Source organism: Capsicum annuum, chromosome 9 (genome assembly GCF_002878395.1).
Source record: "Capsicum annuum cultivar UCD-10X-F1 chromosome 9, UCD10Xv1.1, whole genome shotgun sequence".
NCBI classification, from domain to species: Eukaryota; Viridiplantae; Streptophyta; class Magnoliopsida; order Solanales; family Solanaceae; genus Capsicum; species Capsicum annuum.
In genome coordinates, this window is record NC_061119.1 from 48056943 (window position 1) to 48077040 (window position 20098).

The 20098-nt window shown below is 33.0% G+C and overlaps 2 protein-coding genes and 1 pseudogene across 2 annotated transcripts in view; all 3 read right to left on the reverse strand.

The window, feature by feature from the left end:
- LOC107841590 (1-aminocyclopropane-1-carboxylate oxidase homolog 1-like) overlaps window positions 1–1709 on the reverse strand; it is a 7511-nt gene extending 5802 nt beyond the window's left edge. Inside the window, exons 1-3 of the mRNA XM_047396241.1 lie at window positions 1681–1709; window positions 1075–1639; window positions 934–989 (exon numbers count right to left, since the gene is read on the reverse strand). Of these exons, the coding sequence (XP_047252197.1) occupies window positions 934–989; window positions 1075–1639; window positions 1681–1709 (650 nt within the window). The remainder of the gene's footprint in view (window positions 1–933; window positions 990–1074; window positions 1640–1680) is intronic.
- Window positions 1710–15053: 13344 nt separating this feature from the next.
- LOC107841589 (1-aminocyclopropane-1-carboxylate oxidase homolog 3-like) lies at window positions 15054–16523 on the reverse strand. The gene is made up of 2 exons (XM_047396242.1): window positions 16284–16523; window positions 15054–15305 (listed from the first exon to the last, which is right to left on the reverse strand). Exons 1-2 carry the CDS (start codon window positions 16521–16523, stop codon window positions 15054–15056), a joined length of 492 nt encoding a protein of 163 aa, XP_047252198.1.
- LOC124887276 lies at window positions 15211–17317 on the reverse strand (annotated as a pseudogene).
- Between the last annotated feature and the right edge of the window lie 2781 nt (window positions 17318–20098).

Below are 20098 nucleotides of genomic sequence, written 5' to 3' on the forward strand. Positions count from 1 at the left end.
ACGAAAGGATTACCGCCCAAAACATTTATTGAACATGTTGAAAGGATGGGTCTTATTGATAGCAATGAATGATTTTATGTAAAAACTTTATTATGTTTATGAAATTGACACTTTGAGCTCAAATTATATATGTTTCTGTTGTTACCTGTTTTCTCTTGTATACATAATATTGTGAATAATGATGACAGGTTCTGACTTAGATAAAGGATTCTAAGTATTATCGTTGGACCCATTATGTATTTGAAAGGTTATGTTAGGTAATAGACTAATATTGTAGTACATGGAAGGAACTATGTCAAGTAAAGGGGACGTACAACCGTCATGACTTATTTTAGTTGATTTATTTAACGATGACAAATAATGTTGGAGTTAACATTAATAGTTCACATGATTGACGTACCTATTAAACCATTAAATTAACATTGTGTGTGCCAAGTGGGAGAATGTAAATTTGTATGGCCTACATAATTAATTTATTTATTGGTTTAATAATAATTGAATAAGTTGAATCCTTAATCTATATGGAAAGTTACCTAGTAGGATAATTACTGACTCCTAGTAGGATTGTATCCACAATTGCTGACTTCTAGTAGGCTAATGATTGTATCCACCAATGACGCTTATGGAACGTGAAAACATAACTGACTATTTCCATTATAAAGGGGGTCCTCTCTCTGCCAAAAGAAGAATAAGCTCCATCATAATTATTCTGAAAGTAAGGTAAAGAGAGAAAAAATTCAGTGTTTCTGCTATTACGCTTTTGCTTCCGCTAAAACCATGGAGAATTCAGGTAAGTAATTCTTTATTGAATTACTGTTATTATGTGTATGTGAAAATCATTAAGTTCAACATTCTTGAATAATACAAAGGATTATGGATAGGATTGTTTATGTATAAGATTGTTTAAGTTTATATAATCCATTTTATGCTTACACAAATAGCATACCGCCTAATTTCATCACTTGGTTTGTGTACTCGAGGAGAATATCCTTATCAAAGATGCACAATAAGTAGAAAAACGAAAAACATAATACAATCAAACCTCTCTATAATGATGCAGTCTGTATGTTTCACCATATAATACCTGTAGACAGAAGGGCGTTGTTCAAGACTTAGAGGTACAGGAGGTATGGTAGCGCAAAAAGTGTCCCTCCAGTTGGTTACTGGTCCTCTAAACAGATCAAAACTTCTATTAAAAGTAAACTTTTTTGTCAAATCTCGCGTATACCACTGCTTCTTCACCTCAGTATCTTGCTCAAAGAACCTGATAACCCCGTCTTTCATTTCCTCCAGAACATGACTAGGAATCCCATGATTGATCACTTGAAAGAAACTCCAAGTCTCGGATGAATAACCGACTGCCTGGACAATATTCTTTCGCTTGATCGGATCTTCCTTGATACCATCAAGATCAATTATTGGAAGCTTGATCAATAATTTCTTGTTGCTGAGAATTGTTGAGTCTTCACTTTGTGATGGCTGTTTAAAGATTCTTGGTACTTTTCTTATACCTGTATCCACTAGTCCCTTGACACCGGCTTTCGTCGTCTCATCAAAGGCTTCTAGTTCAGCCTTTCTGTCATACTTTTCTTGATGTGTGTTGATTGGCTCTATTTTTTTCTTATGCTTTTGTCTAAACCTGAGATTTAAAGTTAAATCTACCTCAGAGGTATTGAATACCTTGTAAGAGTTAAGACATATATAGACATTAATTTGCACATCACCTAAGTATTATTCCCTCTGTTTCAACTTGTTTGTCTTACTTTTCCTTTTTAGTGTTGTGAGGATGTTTGTGATCTCGAATAGATAGTTTATAGTATTACTCCGTTGCTATCTTATTTCTTTTATTATCTAACGGTGTGTTATCTCATTTTGTTATTATTTTTATGTTTTTTGTGGTTATACGGTTATCCGTCCTGACCGGGGATTTATCGGAAACAACCTCTCTACTTCTTGAGGTGGTGGTATGGACTGCATAGACATTACCCTCCCCAGACCCCATTTTGTGGGAATACACTAGGTATGTTGTTCTTGTATCTTTAGTTTAAGACCACAAGATCCAAAATTCTTTTTACTTCTTTAAACTCTGTCCCAAGTCAAAATCAATCAAACAAATTGGGACGGGGGGAATAGTAGAATAAAAAAATAGATAAATTAAAAAATAATGTTAAGTTATAAATTAATTAATGTAAAGCCCATAGCTAATATTTAATAAAGATTAGATCTCGTCTAAACACCAGATAATGGTACACTTATCAAATTAAGTTTGAAGCTCTATAAATTGATCTTCCCTCCATCCTACCACATCAGCCTTACATGTAGAAACCAATTTTTCGACTAACGCACGCTACTAAAAAAATAGTTTTTTCGACCACAAAAAATCGATCATAGACTGTGGTCGAAAAAAATCGACCACATATGATCGGTTTTATAATTTTTTTTTTAAAAAATATTTTTTAGAAAAAAAGCGACCACAAGTGGTCGCTTTTATATTTTTAAATTTCAAAATATTAATTTAAATATTTTTATATTATTTTTTATTTCTTTTACAAAATAAATAAATAAACCGACCATTTGTGGTCGGTTTTTAATTAAAATAAAAAAAGAAAATATTTTTAAAAAACCGACCACTTGTGGTCGTTTTTAATTAAAACTAATTTTTTTAAAAAAAATGACCACTTGTGGTCGATTTTGGAATTAAAATAAATAATTTTTAGGATACCGACCACTTGTGGTTGGTTTTTATTAATAAATATATGTATAATCTAATATATTATTTTTTGAAATTACACTAATCACAAGTAGTCAATAACCAATATAATAATAATAAAAATCAATCAATCTTAGATTTTGTGAAAAAATTACACTTAAAAATATATCAAATAAAATAAACAAATGACGTTAAACATAATCATTATCTTTTACTTATGTTTCAATATATAAAATAAATATTTTCCTCTGTATATACGTAAATGACTTTATACATGCATAATCTTTGTATAATGAATATTTGTGTGTGTGTGTGTCTATATATATATATATATATATACATATATATATATCATACCGTTGGGATAATGATATTATGCTACTATTGCAGTCATAATAATGTAATATATAACCGATAATTCATCAGAATATAATGAATGTGTTCTATTATAAGGTAATATACCTGTGGATAGGGGTGTACATACCAAACCGTCAAATCAAACCGAACCGACGAACCAAATCAAATCGAGAAAAAAAATTGACTTATGATTTGGTTTGATTGGTTTGGCGTTAGAAAAATAAAACCGACCATTCTTAGTTTGGTTTGGTGTTGACCAAAAAAAAGTCAAAACGAACCGAATCAAACCGACATAATATATATATATATATATATCATATTCCAACTTTTTTATACATAAAATATTAATTATAATCTACTTTTTAAATACTTTTTCAACTAGTTTTAGTAATTTTCAATAATTTAAAAGTAGATGTAGATATATATTTAGATTTGGGCCATTAAGTTGTAATATTTGTCCATTAATTGCTAATTAAATGATTCAAAACTCAATATAAACTTAAAACATAAACTTTTCACACTTCATCTCACTTTTTAATTTCAAGAGAGTTTTCCGCTCCTCATTTTTTCATAATTATGGTTTTTCATTAGCACATGAGTGAAAATATATTTGATCTAGTATTCGATCACAATATAATTGTAAAACCTAAACATTATAAAAAACAAAAAAAAAATTGAAAAAACTGAAAAAACTGACTAAAACCTAAACCGAAAAAACCAATTTTATGTTGGTTTGATTTGGTTTATAGTTTTAATAAACCGTCATGATTGATTTTTTTTTTTAATAAAAATCGAACCAACCCGACCTATGTACACCCCTACCTGTGGATGTGATGTATATAGTACACATTCAAGAGTACATATATATATATAATCGATTGATGAACGATGGAGTCAAAACCTAGTAGAATCTATCCAAACATATTGAAAACCTTGATTTGAAACGATAGAAGTAATAATATATATTGTGCGTTGAAGTTATATTAATATAAGCTAATCAAATTAATCGATCACTCATTAGAGTATGTATATGAAATATGTCGCATTACATTGTTGGATAATATACTCCTATACGTATATGATATATATAGTACGTATTTAGAATTTGATATAGTCGGTAGTGTGTATATGTGTGTGTATGTATAGGTATATATATAGTATATACATATCATATAGTGAAGGTATATTAATGATATAAGATAAACTAACCAATAATTCATCTGAGTATATGTGACATACGTTGTATATTATTATGGGGTAGTAAAATCGTGTATGTGATGTTTATAGTACGTATTTGAAAGTTGATAGACAATTGAATATATGTATATATACGTATATCTCGCGTTGACGTATGCAGTAATCGAAAGCTAGATAACTGAATCTATATATCAAAATATTTTAATGATACATTGATATATATCATACTATTGAGGAAATAGATATACTATTTTGTGTCAATGTAGACATGCGTATGTTATTGAAGTTGTAATAACGTAAGACAAGTATTACGACGCATATATATGGAGAGGGGGGAGAAAGTAGGGGAGGGAGATAAAAATTTGAATCTTGAAACTGGCATATACTTACCATTTGCTTTGAATTTTGAATTTTGAACAGCCGCCAAATTTTGACGGTGAATTTAAGTTTTTTCACTTACAAATTTTGTATCTAAGTATATGTGAAATACGTTGAATATTATTATGGGATAGTAAAATCGTGTATGTGATATTTATAGTACGTATTTGAAAGCTGATAGACAATTGAATATATGTATATATATGTATAACTCGTGTAGTGATGTACGCAGTAATCGAAATCTAGATAACTGAATCTATATATTAAAATATTTTAAATGATACATTGATATATATCATACTATTGAGGATATAGATATATTATTTTGTGTCAATGTAGACACGCGTATGTTGTTGAAGTTGTAATAACGTAAGACAACTATTACGAGGTGTGTGTGTGTGTATATATATATATATCGTATTTAAAAGGTAATCAACCAAAAATTTATCGTAATTTGCAAAATTCATTGATATTATTATATGATTGAAGAAATATACTATTCATGTTAATGTGATGATAAAATAACTAATTATCTGATTTATACATATACGCATTGCGTTAAATTATTTGGATGTTGTTATAAATATTATATGCGTATTTTGGTATTATACAATTAAGAAAATATACTACTCATGTTAATATGATGATAAAATAACTAATTATATGATTTAACTTTTTTTATTAAAATTGACCATATGTGATCGTTTTTTGATAATAACTATTGTAAAACTAAATCAAACACTTACATTTTATTTTGTGAAAAAAATTGTAAAAATTGATCACATGTGGTTGGTTTTCAAGAAAATTTCTAGAAAACCGACTACATGTGGTCGATTTTCTAGAAATCAATAAAAAAAATTATTTTATAAAATAACTCTACCCGACCCCACCCCCCCCCACCCACTCGAAATTAACACACACACACACACACACACACAAACCCTCAAATTGAAAAACACACACACACTCGACACAAACACAGCTGACGTACACATACAAAAAAAATTGACTCCACCCTTTGCCGCCGACCAGAGTGACACCGACGACCTGAGAAGGTATGTTTTTTTTTAGCTTCTTTTAAGCTCAAAATAGTTTCTTTTTGATAATTTTTTTGTGGGGTTGTATTATTTTTCATCAAAATTGTTTCACATTGTCATAGTGTGTGTGTTTTGTCAATTGGGGTTCATCAAGATTCATTTTTTTGCTCATTCTCAATTTGTGAGTGTGTGTGTGTTTTGTGAGCTAGGATTTCAATCTTTTTACTATATATTCACTTTGTGTGTAGTGTGTGTGTGTTTTGTTAACTAAGATCTTATCAAGATTCAATTTGTTTCTTCATTTTGATATTTTGTGCATTTTTATGTATTTTTGGTCACTTGGGGTTTATCAAGATTCCATTTGTTTCTTTGTTTTGATATTTTGTGCATTTTTGTGTATTTTTGGTCACTTGGGGTTTCTCAAGATTCCATTTGTTTCTTCATTTTGACACTGTGTGTATGTATTTGCCAAGTGGTACTCCATTATAGTTTTAGTATTTTGATGGTTTATTTATGGTGATTTTAAGCTAAGAATATGAGGAAATAAGGATGTCAAGATTTTTGTTATTTTGCCTAATGATCAAGATTTTTTTTATTCTAGTTGCCTAATGGCCGCTTGGAATTTGATGTTACAGTTTGACAGAATTTGAATTTAGGAAAAGGATTGTTTTGCTATTTTTTCAGTGACTGCTTATCTCTTTCTCTTTAATTTAGGCAAAGCAAAGGTAAGTTGATTTCTCTCTATTTTCTTATAATGAAGTCTTTAAATGTAGTTTAGTTTAGGATTGTTCGCTATAGAAGGCTTTGAGAGCCATAGAAATTTTGTGATGATTATACGGTGTGAGAGGGACATGCGACGCCTCTACTTATTTGCTTTGTTACACTTTTTCAATTATTTGACTTATTACACTATAAATGAATATATTACTTGAAAGTGAATAAGTGTAGTTACTTGAAGGTGAACTTTTATTTTGAATTTCGTTGAAGCGTAAGTACTTGAAATGTGAACTTTTTATTGTGAATTTTGCTATGCTTGGTAATTTGGGAGGTCACTTAGTAGGTGAAAAGTGAATTTTTGTTTTAAATGTGGTTTAGTTTGGTGACTTGGGTGATGACTTAGTGAGTTGAAATTGATTAAGTGTAAGTAGTTGAAATGTGAATTTTTGTTTTGAATGTGGTTTAGTTTGATGACTTGTGAGGTGACTTAGTTACTTGAAAATGTTGAAGTTTAGGTACTTGAAAGGTGAATTTTTATTTTGAATGTGGTTTAGTTTGTGACTTAGTCACTTGAAAATGATTAAGTGTAAGTAGTGAAAGGTGAATTTTTGTTTTGAATGTGGTTTAGTTTGGTGACTTGGTGATGACTTAGTGAGTTGAAATTGATTAAGTGTAAGTAGTCAAAATGTGAATTTTTGTTTTGAATTTGATTTAGTTTGGTGACTTGTGAGGTGACTTAGTGACTTGAAAATGATTAAGTGTAAGTAGGTGAAAGATGAATTTTTGTTTTGAATGTGGTTTAGTTTGGTGACTTGTGAGATGACTTAGTCACTTGAAAATGATTAAGTGTAAGTAAGTGAAAGGTAAATTTTGTTTTAAATGTGGTTTAGTTTGGTGACTTGTGAGGTAATTTAGTCACTTGAAAATGATTAAGTGTAAGTAGGTGAAAGGTAAATTTTTGTTTTGAATGTGGTTTAGTTTGGTGACTTGGGTAATAACTTAGTGAGTTGAAATACATTAAGTGTAAGTAGTTGAAAGGTGAATTTTTGTTTTGAATGTGGTTTAGTTTGGTGACCTAGTCACTTGAAAATATTGAAGTTTAGATACTTGAAATATGAATTTTTGTTTTGAATGTAGTGTAGTTTGTTGTTTTAGGAGCTGACTTAGTCACTTGAAATTGATTATGATGTAGGTACTTTTTTATTTTGAATTTAGGTACTTGAAATGTGAACTTTTTGTGACTTGAACTAATTAGTTGAATCTGATTGATTGTGTAGATGGAACCTGATTATAGCTGGATATATCAACAGAATAATGATAATAGAATTGGTCTTACGATGGAATTTGTTGAAGGTGTCAGACGATTTGTTGAACATGCTAAGACACTTGATATTTGGTCACGTTTTCAGGGTATTCGTTGTCCTTGTGTTAGATGTGATGGTACAAATCTTTTAAAAGAAGAAGTTGTGAAGGAACATCTTTATAGAAGGGAGTTTCACGAGGACTTTTTAAGATTGCGTACTATTGATGGTGATGTTGAGCAAAATAACTTTGTTGTTGGAGAAAGTAGTAGGTCTGTAGAGCATAATGAATATCAAGATACTAGGATTATAGAAATGGTGCATGATATTTTTGAGATGCAACACGGGGGCGACTTTAGGAAAAATATTGAAGATATTCCTAAAGAGAAGAGGGCAAATTCTATGTACAATTGCATGCTGCTAGTCATCCTTTGTTTGACGAGTGTTCGCACTCTCATTTATCCATTGCTGTTAGATTATTAACTATTAAATCTGACTGAAATATTGCTGAAAGAGTAATGGACTCGATAATAGACCTTATTAAAGAGTTAGTTGACCCCGGCTTAGAGGTTCCTGATTCTTCTATAAGGAAAAAAGATTGGTGTCAAGTTAGGTCTCTCCTCGTTTAGAATTGATTGTTGTGAAAATGGTTGCATGTTATACTATAATGAAGATACTTACCTGGAGTCTTGTAAGTTTTGTCGGCACCTCTTGATATAAGTGTGGTTGTAGTAGAAATAAAATTGCAATTAAGGTGATGCATTATTTACCTCTAATACCAAGGTTGAAGAGGTTGTATGCTTCAAACAGCTCAGCTCCTCATATGAGATGGCACAATGAAACTAAAAAGCCTTCTGGTGTTATGTGTCATCCATCTGATGGAGAGGCTTGAAAGTATTTTGATGCAACTTATCCAGATTTTGCAGCTGAGCCATGAAATATTCGTTTGGGATTATGTGGGGATGACTTCTCTCCTTTTTCAGTTGGTGCTGCACCATATTCATGTTGGCCTGTATTTATCACCCCGTATAATATTTTTCCTAAAATATTGATGATTAGTCCTATATATTTCTGAATTGTGTTGTTCCTGGCCCGCGTAATTCAAAAATGGAATAAATGTCTACTTGCAACCTTTGGTTGATGAACTTTAAATTTTATGGCATGATGGAGTTGAAACTTGGGACATTTCACTTAAACAGAATTTCAATCTGCATGCATATCTAATGTGGACTATTAATGATTTTTCTACTTATGGAATGTTGTCTGGGTGGATGACTGCTGGAAAGTTGACTTGTCCATACTGCATGAAAAAAATAAAATCTTTCACATTGAGACATAGCAGAAAAAATTCATGGTTTGATTTTCATTGTTATTTCTTTCCACCTGATCATGAATTTAGGAGACTCGGGAATGCATTCAAAAGGAATAGAAGGGAACAAGATGGTCCACCTCCAAGGTTATCTGATCATGACATCTGGGAGATAGTTTAGGATTTGCCTAAAGTCCGCGAGGAACTATTGTATAGGCTTGATGGATATGGCATTTTGCATAACTGAATTAAGCAAAGTATATTTTTAGAATTAGAATATTGGTCAGATAATTTACTTAGAAATAATGTTGATGTCATGCATACTAAGAAGAACTATTCTGAAAACTTGTTCAACACGGTTATGGATGTCACCGGCAAGACAAAGGATTATCCTAAGGCCAAACTTGACTTACCAGAATATTACAAGCACAGAGAATTACACTTACAGGAGGGGCCCAATGGCAATGTTCTTAAGCCCAAGGCTAGTTTTACATTCAAGTTGGACCAAAAGTGTCAAATATGTGACTGGGTCCAAAGTTTGAAGATGTCCGATGAATATGCTTCAAATTTAGGAAAGAGGGTTGATATGGCACAAGGAATCTTGCATGGAATGAAAATTCATGATTGTTATGTTTTCATGGAATAATTACTTCCAATTACTTTTATTGGTTTACCTGAAAACATATGGAAACCAATAGCAGAGATTAGTTTGTTCTTCAAAGACTTATGCGCCACCACATTAAAAGAAGAAAATATGGCGCGAATGGAAAGTAATATTGTTGTTATCACCAAAAAGTTGGAGAATATTTTTGTGCCAGCGTTCTTTGATGTGATGGAACATCTTCCCATTCACCGTGTACACGAAGCTCGGCTAGGCGGTCCAATTCAAACTAGGTGGATGTATCCATTCGAATGGTAAGCAATTACAACATATTTAAATTCATACATATTTTTTTTAATATAGTAAACATCTAATCTTAAGATTGTGCAGGGCAATTGGAAAATTGAAAAGTGATCCCAAAAACAAACATAGGATGGAAGGATCTATAGTAGAGACATATCTTGCAAGAGAAACATCATCATTTTGTTCATACTACTTTCGTGATGAATTTGCTTTTTAAGAAACATACCGTATCATCATCAAGACAATGAGAATAAGCCCCATTTGAACTGATATCAATTTTCAATCAATCTGGTTGTAAGTCTAAAAAGACCATACTTCGCCGGCTCACTACCACGGAGCACAAATCAACAACTTTGTATGTCTTGTTGAATTGCCCGAAAGTTGAGGCCTCTCTGAAAGGAGATTAAAAATTAATGTATCTTATTTATTTGCTCGTTCCCTTAAGAAAACTAATTGTGTTTCGCATGTAGGATCTTCAGTTCATTTAAGACTCAATTCCACGAAAGTCAAGTATATGCATTCTTTGCAACATGGTTTACATATGAGGTTCGTAAGTGTACTAATATTTCTATAAATTTTTAAGATTTACACATTCTTCAACTAACATATACATATATATATATATATATATATAATATTTTTAGGTACACCAGTCACCAAATGCAGCGCATACGATCAGTTCTTGAGAGATATTTCTTTGGGATCAGTTGAAGCTCATGCAATGTCTCATTACACAGTAAATACGTTTAAATTTTCCACTGAAGAACACTCTAGAACAAGGAAAACAAACAATAGTGGTGTTTAGGTTAAGGGTGATAATGATGTTGATTACTTTGGCATCATACCGAGATCTTAGAACTGGAGTATGCTGGTTTTCCAATAATTTTTTTGTTCTTTTTTCGATATAAGTGGTTTGATCCAAGCACAAGAGGCACAAGAGTACACAAGGAGAATAACATCAATGAAGTGAAGCACAATAGGTCGTATCCTGTTTACGATCCATTTGTTCTAGCACAAAATGTTAAACAAGTGTAATATGATCCTTATTCGTTGTGCAGTGATAAGTCTAATTGGTGGGCTATAATTAAAACAAAGCTTATAGAATGGGTGGAAGTTGAGAATGTGTTGAAGACTGCATATCAAAATAAAATGCAGATTGATCACCAGCTAGTGGACATTGACTTAGTGGATAGTTTGAATCACCTAGAAAATATATTTAGAGAAGTTAATATTATAGAAGAAGAGACTGAGTGGGTAGGAGATGAGGAAACTTTTGAAGAGGGTGAATGGTTTAGTGAAAAATCTTCAGGAGAGGAGGATTAGTTTGTGTAGGTTGTATTTATTATCTATTGATGTCTTTATGCTTTGTGCTACTTACCTTTATGTTTCTTGTTTAAGATTGATATGTAATATACCATATAAGATTATTGTTTTCACTTTTCCATAATTTATATAGTAATAGAAATATTCTTGTCTATCTCCTGTTGTTGGAGCGATTTGAAATGTGAATTAGTAACTTGAAATTAGTTACTTGGAATGTTTTTCTTATATATTCATTTTGTAGGAACTAACTAATTGTTAACTTTACATCATTTAGATGTTAGGTAGAGGTGACAAAGGTAAGAAAAAAATTGGTCCTACAAAAACAAAAAAACAAAACACAACCTCTGCCATATAGATGACTGATAGGTATTCATATATCTGAGGGTCGATTGGCTGACACGCCAGCACGACCCTCATATTCTAGGTCATCGCAGCATTCAGTTCCTTCTCTTACGCATGTGGGACCAGTTCATGGGTATACACCGACTCATTCTACTCCCATAACCGTGCCACCGCCATCACAGTACTATCGGACGACCGCTGACACATTCGGACATCGACCATCATCTGCAGTACCCTCCTATAGCAGTCACCCACATTCTCACAGTGATTCTGCTTGATCTATTGGGTTGACGGATCTTTATCTTGGAGGCACTCCATCCGGTGCTTCAGATCTGTCCACGCCAGTGCATCCACCATTACTTTTTCCATAGCCCGGTGATAGAGATGATTATCGGAGGCGTTATCTTATTCCATATGGAATGGGATAAGATTCTAATTATAATAACATTATTTATTTTTCATTTACTATATTATTATGCTCTATGAAATTACTGTTTAATCTTGTGTTGTTAGTTTAACCCGGATGCTGGAGTTGGAAAAATTGCGTCTAAATGAATTTGTCGGCACTTAACGGCTACTGGACCAGTTGGCAAAAGATTTCAGAAAAAGACGGAGAACAAATGTTTAAAGAATTTCATGTAAGAATTTAATTTATCGACTACTTAACACATTGTTAGAACAGAAGATTGAATATTATATTTTTGTTTTTACTGTAGAAATATTACTGGTGGGATGACGCGAATGAATGTGCTATAAGGAGGAATTTATATAGAAGAGCTAGATCGAGATTTAATGGTCTATTGGATTATGTCAGAACCAACAAGGTACGACCAGGGTTTATACTCGAACCCATATGAAAACAGTATTTTTGCTATTGGAATAGCAAATAATATCAATTGTTGAGTGACAAAGGAAAGAAAGCCCGGGAATCATCCAAGGGTGGCTCTCTACATACTGCGGGTGCAATTAATATGATTGTTGTGGAGGAAAAAATGGTATGTAACTTTTACAGTTGTAATTGTTTGTTTCTATTTAAATTTAATTTTTTCATATGTAGGAAAAACAAAAGGGTAGGAACGTAACAAACGATGAGCTATTCGATGAGACGCATGTGAAGAAGGAAAAAAATCCAACTGATAAAGATGTCTGAGTTGAGCCTCGTGCAAAAGTTGCCCATGTAAGAATCAAATTTTGAATTTATGAATCTTTTTCTCAAAGTTGATATTATTCAAGTACAAGTACTTTAATATTTTTTTACTATTAATTTTAACTTTACTTTGAATATAGGATAAATATATGGAGCTCGTTAGTGAGTATCGTAGTACTCAGTCTCCTGAAACTCAGGGTGACCCAATACCTGAACATGTAGAGGAAGAGTTATGGCAAGAAACTGTGTGTCCTGCAGTTAGAGGTCATTACTACGGAACAAAATTATTTTGGCGAGAATGTTAGGTCTTTGTCCTGCCCTACATCTTATACCTCATTAATTGATAGAGAAACCGTTGAATCACTAAAAAATACGATTTTTAAACTCACTGGAGAGCATGTAGCATAGAGAGAGAGGGTGCAGAAGAAGGAGGAGGAAACAACATCACAAATCAGGATGCTGCAGGAGGAGTTTACCTCTTTCATTCAATCTACAGGGATTCTTCCTCCATGTCCTGGTGATGCAGTTCGGGTTGCAAAAGGTCTAGGCCTACTGGATGACATCAGCACAGATAAAGAATCAGATCCTGCATGTGCGACTGAGGATGCGAAAGACGAAGACGATGATGATGAGTGGTAGTTTTTTGACTTTTGTATGTGTTGTAGTTTGGATTTAGATATGATTTGTAGTTTTTACACTTTCGTATGTTTTTTGACTTGTATTGTATGTTAGTTGTGTGAGAATACACTTGGTATGTTGTTGTTGTATGTATGTTGGTTGTTTCATTTGTTTGGCTGGTTGTTTTTTATTTTTTCATGTGGTCGATTTTCTGAATTTCTTTTACAAAAAACCGACCACTTGTGGTTGTTTTTTTTTTTAATTTTTTATTTTTAAAATCTTTTTTTTTCTTTTATAAAAAAATAATAATGAATTTTAAAAATATATTTTTTTTTCAAAAAAACCGATAACTCATGGTCAGTTTTAAAAAAACTATCAGGCTTTTACTGATCACGCATTTTGGTCAGTTTTGTGGTCGGAAATGCAGGAGCTCCTATAGCATTCCACATCATGTATTTTTTCTGTAACGTTTCTCTGTAAGATTGTGATATGCATAAAGTTTAGAATTTACATGTGGTATTATAGCCTGGAACATGAATCAATAGTATTCTTAAGAGAATATTATGTATGTTGTTGTGCTTGTGTTTGTTTGCAAAATTAGATATTCTCCAACTAACCTGATTATTACTGTAAAAATGCAGATTTGAAGATTTGTTCTGAGTTTAAAAATAATGATACTTAGTTGGTAATATTTGACACGTAAATTACATATTTTATGTTGAGCCATGTGATATGTATGATATAATAATAATTTCAGTTTGTAGATTGGTCCTATTATGAAGCTTCAATGCAGTTATGCAGATACTTGACAGCTTGTTAATTAAGTTTAGGCCTAACTAGAATGTTTCAAATATTCACATGCATAAAATTTTAGGATATTTATTTTTGTGTGCATTTATGTTCATATAGTTTGTTAGTCATTAAAGCGACCAAACTAGGCATGTTAAGAAAAATATTGCATACATAAAAATTGTCGTTTATCCATGAAACTAATGTGGTGTGTACACAACCTTACGATCTTGTGAAGGTAGAGAGGTTGTTTCCAGAAAAGCATTGGCACAGTAAAGTGCGCGAAGCAAATCAGGTAGCAAAATATGTCATGCTGCAAACAATGATGAAGAGAAAGTAGCAACGCCAAAAAAATACAATAAGTGAAGCAAATGAAACATTAGATTATAATGAAATTGATAAAATAGTAAGAGAGTGATAATAACAATACTAAAAATGGAACTAGACAATGCTCTACCCTAGTCCTCGATGGACATATCTTCCTATCCAGGACCAATGTCCTCGGTAAACCGTAAGTAAGTCATGTTCTGTCTACTCCTCTCCCCAAGGCTATTGATGCCTCTCCTTACATCCACTATAGCCAACCTCTAACTCATCCTCACTAGAGCATCTGTGCATCTTCTGTTCACATGTCCATACCATATCAGCCTTGCCTCCCTTATCCCGTTCTAGATGGCTTCGTTCCTGATCCCATCACTCTTACTTGCCCACATATCCAAGAGTAGCGAACTTAATCATTCATGAAGTGCTTCTAACATAATCATGAAAATTACTTGCTCAAAGTACAATTTATTGATGGTTACACGAGCATACATAGTTTTACATATATATATAGTCGTGGAAACCCTATATGATACAATATCTATTATTTCCACAACCACTTACCTATTATATTTGCACCAATAATTGCCTGAACTATTTAGTCTAAAGTCTAAAATGCAACAGTGTGTAAGTGCCATTTAGCCCTTTGTTATTGAAATAAGTTGTGAACTCCTTAATCGTCGTTTCCCTGTACTTTGGAGGATTGTGTTCTGATACCAGGTCCTTGATCGGTCCATATCGCCTTTGTCTTGACACAAAATTTGTCATAAAGAAGCATGCTAACGATACCCTTGGACCAACCTTATTTGCCAATACTCTATGATCAACACTTTTGAACTTGTCATTTGAAATAAGCTGAAAATGATGGAGTCAAAAATTTCATAAGTGACAAGACATATATATATAATATATATGCTAAATGAAACATTACTCGCCTGTAAAATATCTCAATATTGACCACAAGAGCTCTGGGAGTAGGGGGGACATCTACCCAATGGTTCTGATGTAGTACTTGGAGGCCGCCTATATTGTCTTGCAGAGGCGAATCCAGGATTTAAACTTGACGGGTGCACCTCTATATTTAAATATAGTAATTAATAGTATCAAAGTTCGACATACAGTTCTTTGAAAACTTGTTAATTATAGTATTTTATAAGCAAAATTTTAATATTATTGAATATCATTAATTAGATTTAATATGACAAAAGTGTGTTATTCACCGTATTTAAATTCTACGCATTTTCAGATTTTGAACAATAATAGAAAGTTTTGAAAAATATGAAATTCGAGAGATTTGTTTGTCAGATGGTTGCAACGGGTAATGTTCGATTTAAGCCTATCTCGAACTTTAAATTGCTAATTTTTTAAATAAAAAATAACTCAATGATCAAAAGATTAAAGAAAATAAATATTATAATGTATAATTTAGGGAGAATATCTACCATTTAAAGTTGAAGAGAAGCTTATATTTTGAAATAAAGTTAAAAATAGGGCAATAATATCCACAATACATAAAAGAAAAAAGAAAAGGTGTAAAATAAATGACTACTAAGTAGAATTTTTTTTTTAATCAAAAGATAAATATATACATTTGCACAATAATGCTGCAGACAGTGTAATTTGGAAAATGGAAAAAGGAACAAATAAGGAAACGTTGTTGTTGGGTTCGAACCTGAGCAATAAAGTAAAAAGAGCAACTTTCAAGTGGCAAGCCCAACTATCTCACCAGCCAATTCAGTTGTTTTAGTGGGTGCACGACATATATTTAACATAACACCCTGATATATATATAGATATACGAACTATATATATAGAGTTTTTCTCGAGTCTAACGGGTGCACGTACACCCCCTACACTCAATGTAGGTCCGCCTCTGTTGTCTTGGAGAAGCACGATGAGGAAGTCATTTTCAGCATTCTTATGGGTTCCTAGAGTAAGTTCGGGTTGTGGGCATACTGGATAATAATGGCCTAACGCCATAAGCCCCTCGGAACAACCCATATCCTTGAGGTGGTTTGGTTCAAGACCAATAGCCTCAGATAGTAGTTCAAATAGAGTGTCTCCTAATTTCATCACTTAGTTTGTGTACTCAAGGAGAATATCCCTGTCATAGATGCACAATTAGCAAATAAAAACATAATACAATATTCAAACCTCTCTATAACAATATCGTTTGTCTGAATATTTGTCGGATGCTACAAAAAATGTTAATCTATTCCAAATAAAAGTTTCAGCGTAATAGCGAAATTTTATTATAGAGGATATAATACCTGCAGACAGAAGGGAGTACATCGGAATTTGGAGGAATAGGAGCTATGGTAGCAGTAAAAGTGTCCCTCCAGTTTGTTACTGGTGCTTTAAACAGATCAAAATTAATTGCTGTTATATGTAAACTCTTGACAAGTCCCGCGTATACCACTGTTTCTTCACCTCAGTGTCTTGCTCAAAGAACCTGATAACCCCGTCTTTCATTTCCTCCAGAACACGACCAGCAATCCCATGATTGATCACTTGAAAGAAACCCCATGTCTCGGATGCATGACCGATTTCCTGGACTATTTTCTTTCACTTGATCGGATCTTCCTTGCTGATGCCATCAAGATCAACTATTGGAAAACTGAATTTCTCGTTGCTGTCAATTGTTGAATCTTCAATCTTTGATGGTTGCACAAAAATTCTTGGTACTTTGGTGATAGTTGCATCCATTAGTCCCTTAACACCGGCTTTCGTCTCATCAAAGGGTTGTAGTTCAGCCTTCCTGTCATACTTTTCTGCATTTGTGTTGATCACCTCCATTTTTCTATTCCTTTGGATAACTCAGTATTTGTTACTGGATTTTAGCTTTTGCCAAAAAGTGTTTGATACCTTGTAAAAGTTGAGATATATATAAATCAACAAATAATGTAGCTAAAATTGAAATGTTTAACAAAGTCAAGATAATTTTTTTTGTTTAGTTTCAAGACAAATTTGTCATTGTCAAAATATCATTATCATATTTTGCATCAGCTGAAAAATAGGACCACTTCAAAGTTCCTCTCTACAAAGCTATAGAGAAAAAAGAAACACATCATCAGTATGACTAGTACTAATCTAGTCTTTTATCAACCATGAATATCTTCAAAATCTATAAACTTTGATCTGTCATGTCTTTGAATTTCATTTTTTCTTCCTACTAAACATGGTATTAGTTTTTTTTTTAAAATCAAAAATCACATGGGTCGTATTTTATTCAATAATAAAAGGTCTTATGTAGACATAGTAGGCTGGCCAAAAGTACACAGCCCACCAAGAACATCAAAATAGGAGATATCAACAAAAACACAAAATAAGAAAAAAAAAATCAAAAATAAGGAAAGTAATATCTGAAGATGAATCTAGAAGAAAGCAGATCATCTTCTCTATGTTAATTCAATCTTCTTCCTCTACCAAATTGGTGTTGAAGCTTGTCATGGTCTCGATTAAGATATGACAGAATTAATAAACAAAATTAAAATTGCAAGTGTTTTTGGGACAATTTTCTGATTTTACTAAAACGGAAGAACATGAACATCAATTATAAGATAAAGAAATGCTAAACTTAAACTAAGTTATCTAGTTGACATGGACTTCCATGGTAGCTGAGAAATCTGCAGAAAGAAGGAGAAGGATCAGAGAATGAGAAGAGAAGAAGAAGAAGAAGAAGAAGAAGAGGAGAGAAGAGAAATGAGAAAGGAGTGAAGAATACCAGATTTTTCATTAGCTGCTTTCTCTCTTCTCTGTGGCTTTTAACAACCTCCTGCTGACGTGTCATGATCACAGCCCTTGAGCCTCATTCATTAATATTCCATTTCAGTCGTTGATTCCAAATTTTGGTTATTCACTTTATCCGCGCCCTGGCTTCGAACCTCAGCTCCCACATTCTTTATTTGATTTATTCTACTATTAGTCTATACTAATTAGGTCATAACATATCCCTCTCCATCACAACATCCTTGACCTCAAGGATGAGAATCAAACCTAGGGAACTTAGCTTGGAGGAATGCATAGTCTTCCCAAGTCGCATCCTCTGGTGGTAGATTGGACCATTATACCAAAACTTTAACTCCAGCTATATTGTCCTTCTTAATCAACTATATTTGTAAGATAGCTACTGGTCAGACCAAGAATTGACCATCATCACCAATACAGGGCAGAGTAGATTGAACTACCACATGATTACCTACCTTCTTTTTGAGTAGTGAAACATAGAACACTGGATGTACCTTAGAATCAGGAGGAAGTGACAATCGATAAGCTACTGGACCAACTCTAGCAAGAATTTTGTATGGACCATAGTACTTTGATGAGAGCTTTAAATTCTTCCTTAATACAATAGAAAATTGCCTGTAAGGTTGTAGTTTAAGATAGACCATGTTATCCACCTGGAATTCCTTGTCAGACCTTCTTTTATCAGCATAGAACTTCATCCTCTCTTGAGCTTTACTCAGGTTATCCTTCAAAATCTGGTGCAGTTGTTGTCTGTTCATAATAGCATCTTCAACAGTTGGTACATTTGTCTCCAACAATGGTCCAAGTGTCAAATGGGGAAGAGAGTATCCATAAAAAGCTTCAAAAGGAGTACACTATAAACTTTAGTGAAAATTAGTATTGTACCACCACTCAGCAGCAGTAAGCCATTGCTCCCACTGGTTAGGTCTGCAAGACACCATACATCTAAGATAATTCTCTAAGCACTTGTTCACTCTCTCAGTTTGAACATCACTCTGAGGATGATAAGCAGTGCTATAGTGTAGTTGAGTGCCCAACAACTTGAACAATGTTTGCCAAAAATTGCTCAAAAAGACCCTATCTCTATCAGTGACAATAGAATTCTGGAGTACCATGTAGGCAATAAATCCTATTCCAAAAAATTTCAGCAATTGTCACAGCAGTATAAGGGTGGGTAAAAGCAATAAAATGTGCATACTTGGTCATTCAATCAACTACCACAAGGATCACTTCTTTACCCTTAGATTTTGGAAGCACCTCAATAAAATCCATGCTTATGTGACTCCAAGCTTGGTTAGGTATAGGCAATGGTTGCAATAGACCAGGATAGGCAACATTATCATCCTTGCTCCTATGGCAAACATCACAGCCTGATGCATAGTCAATTCCAATTTGCTTCATGTTTGGCTAATAAAATACTTGTGACAGTCTTTTGAGTGTACCTAATTGATCGGAGTGACCACCAATAGGTGAATTATGGAATGTCGTCATTAAGTGATTCCAAAGTTCTCCAACAAATCCAATGTAAATCTTTTCTTTCTTCCTAAGAATTCCAGAAGAATAATGGCAAATACTAGGGCCCTGCTGAGTTACTGTGGCCTGAGCAAACAACTCTTGCACCTGTGTATCTCCTTCATCATTGTTAGTCACCCTTGCATCCATAACGGAGGTGGATTTCTCATAACAACCAAACTTTTGAATGCACCCTTGTTCCTTTTATGAACAGCTTCTATGGCCCTCTCCTGCATCCTAGCCTTTTTAATAGCCACCTTATGAGTATTAGGCTTGAACATCTTCACAGCAAACCTGATTTCTTCCTTAAGATCCCCTACAAAACTTGATAGGAAATGAGCATTGTTAAGTTGTGGATTCCTCACTAACATCTATGCCTTAAGATCTTC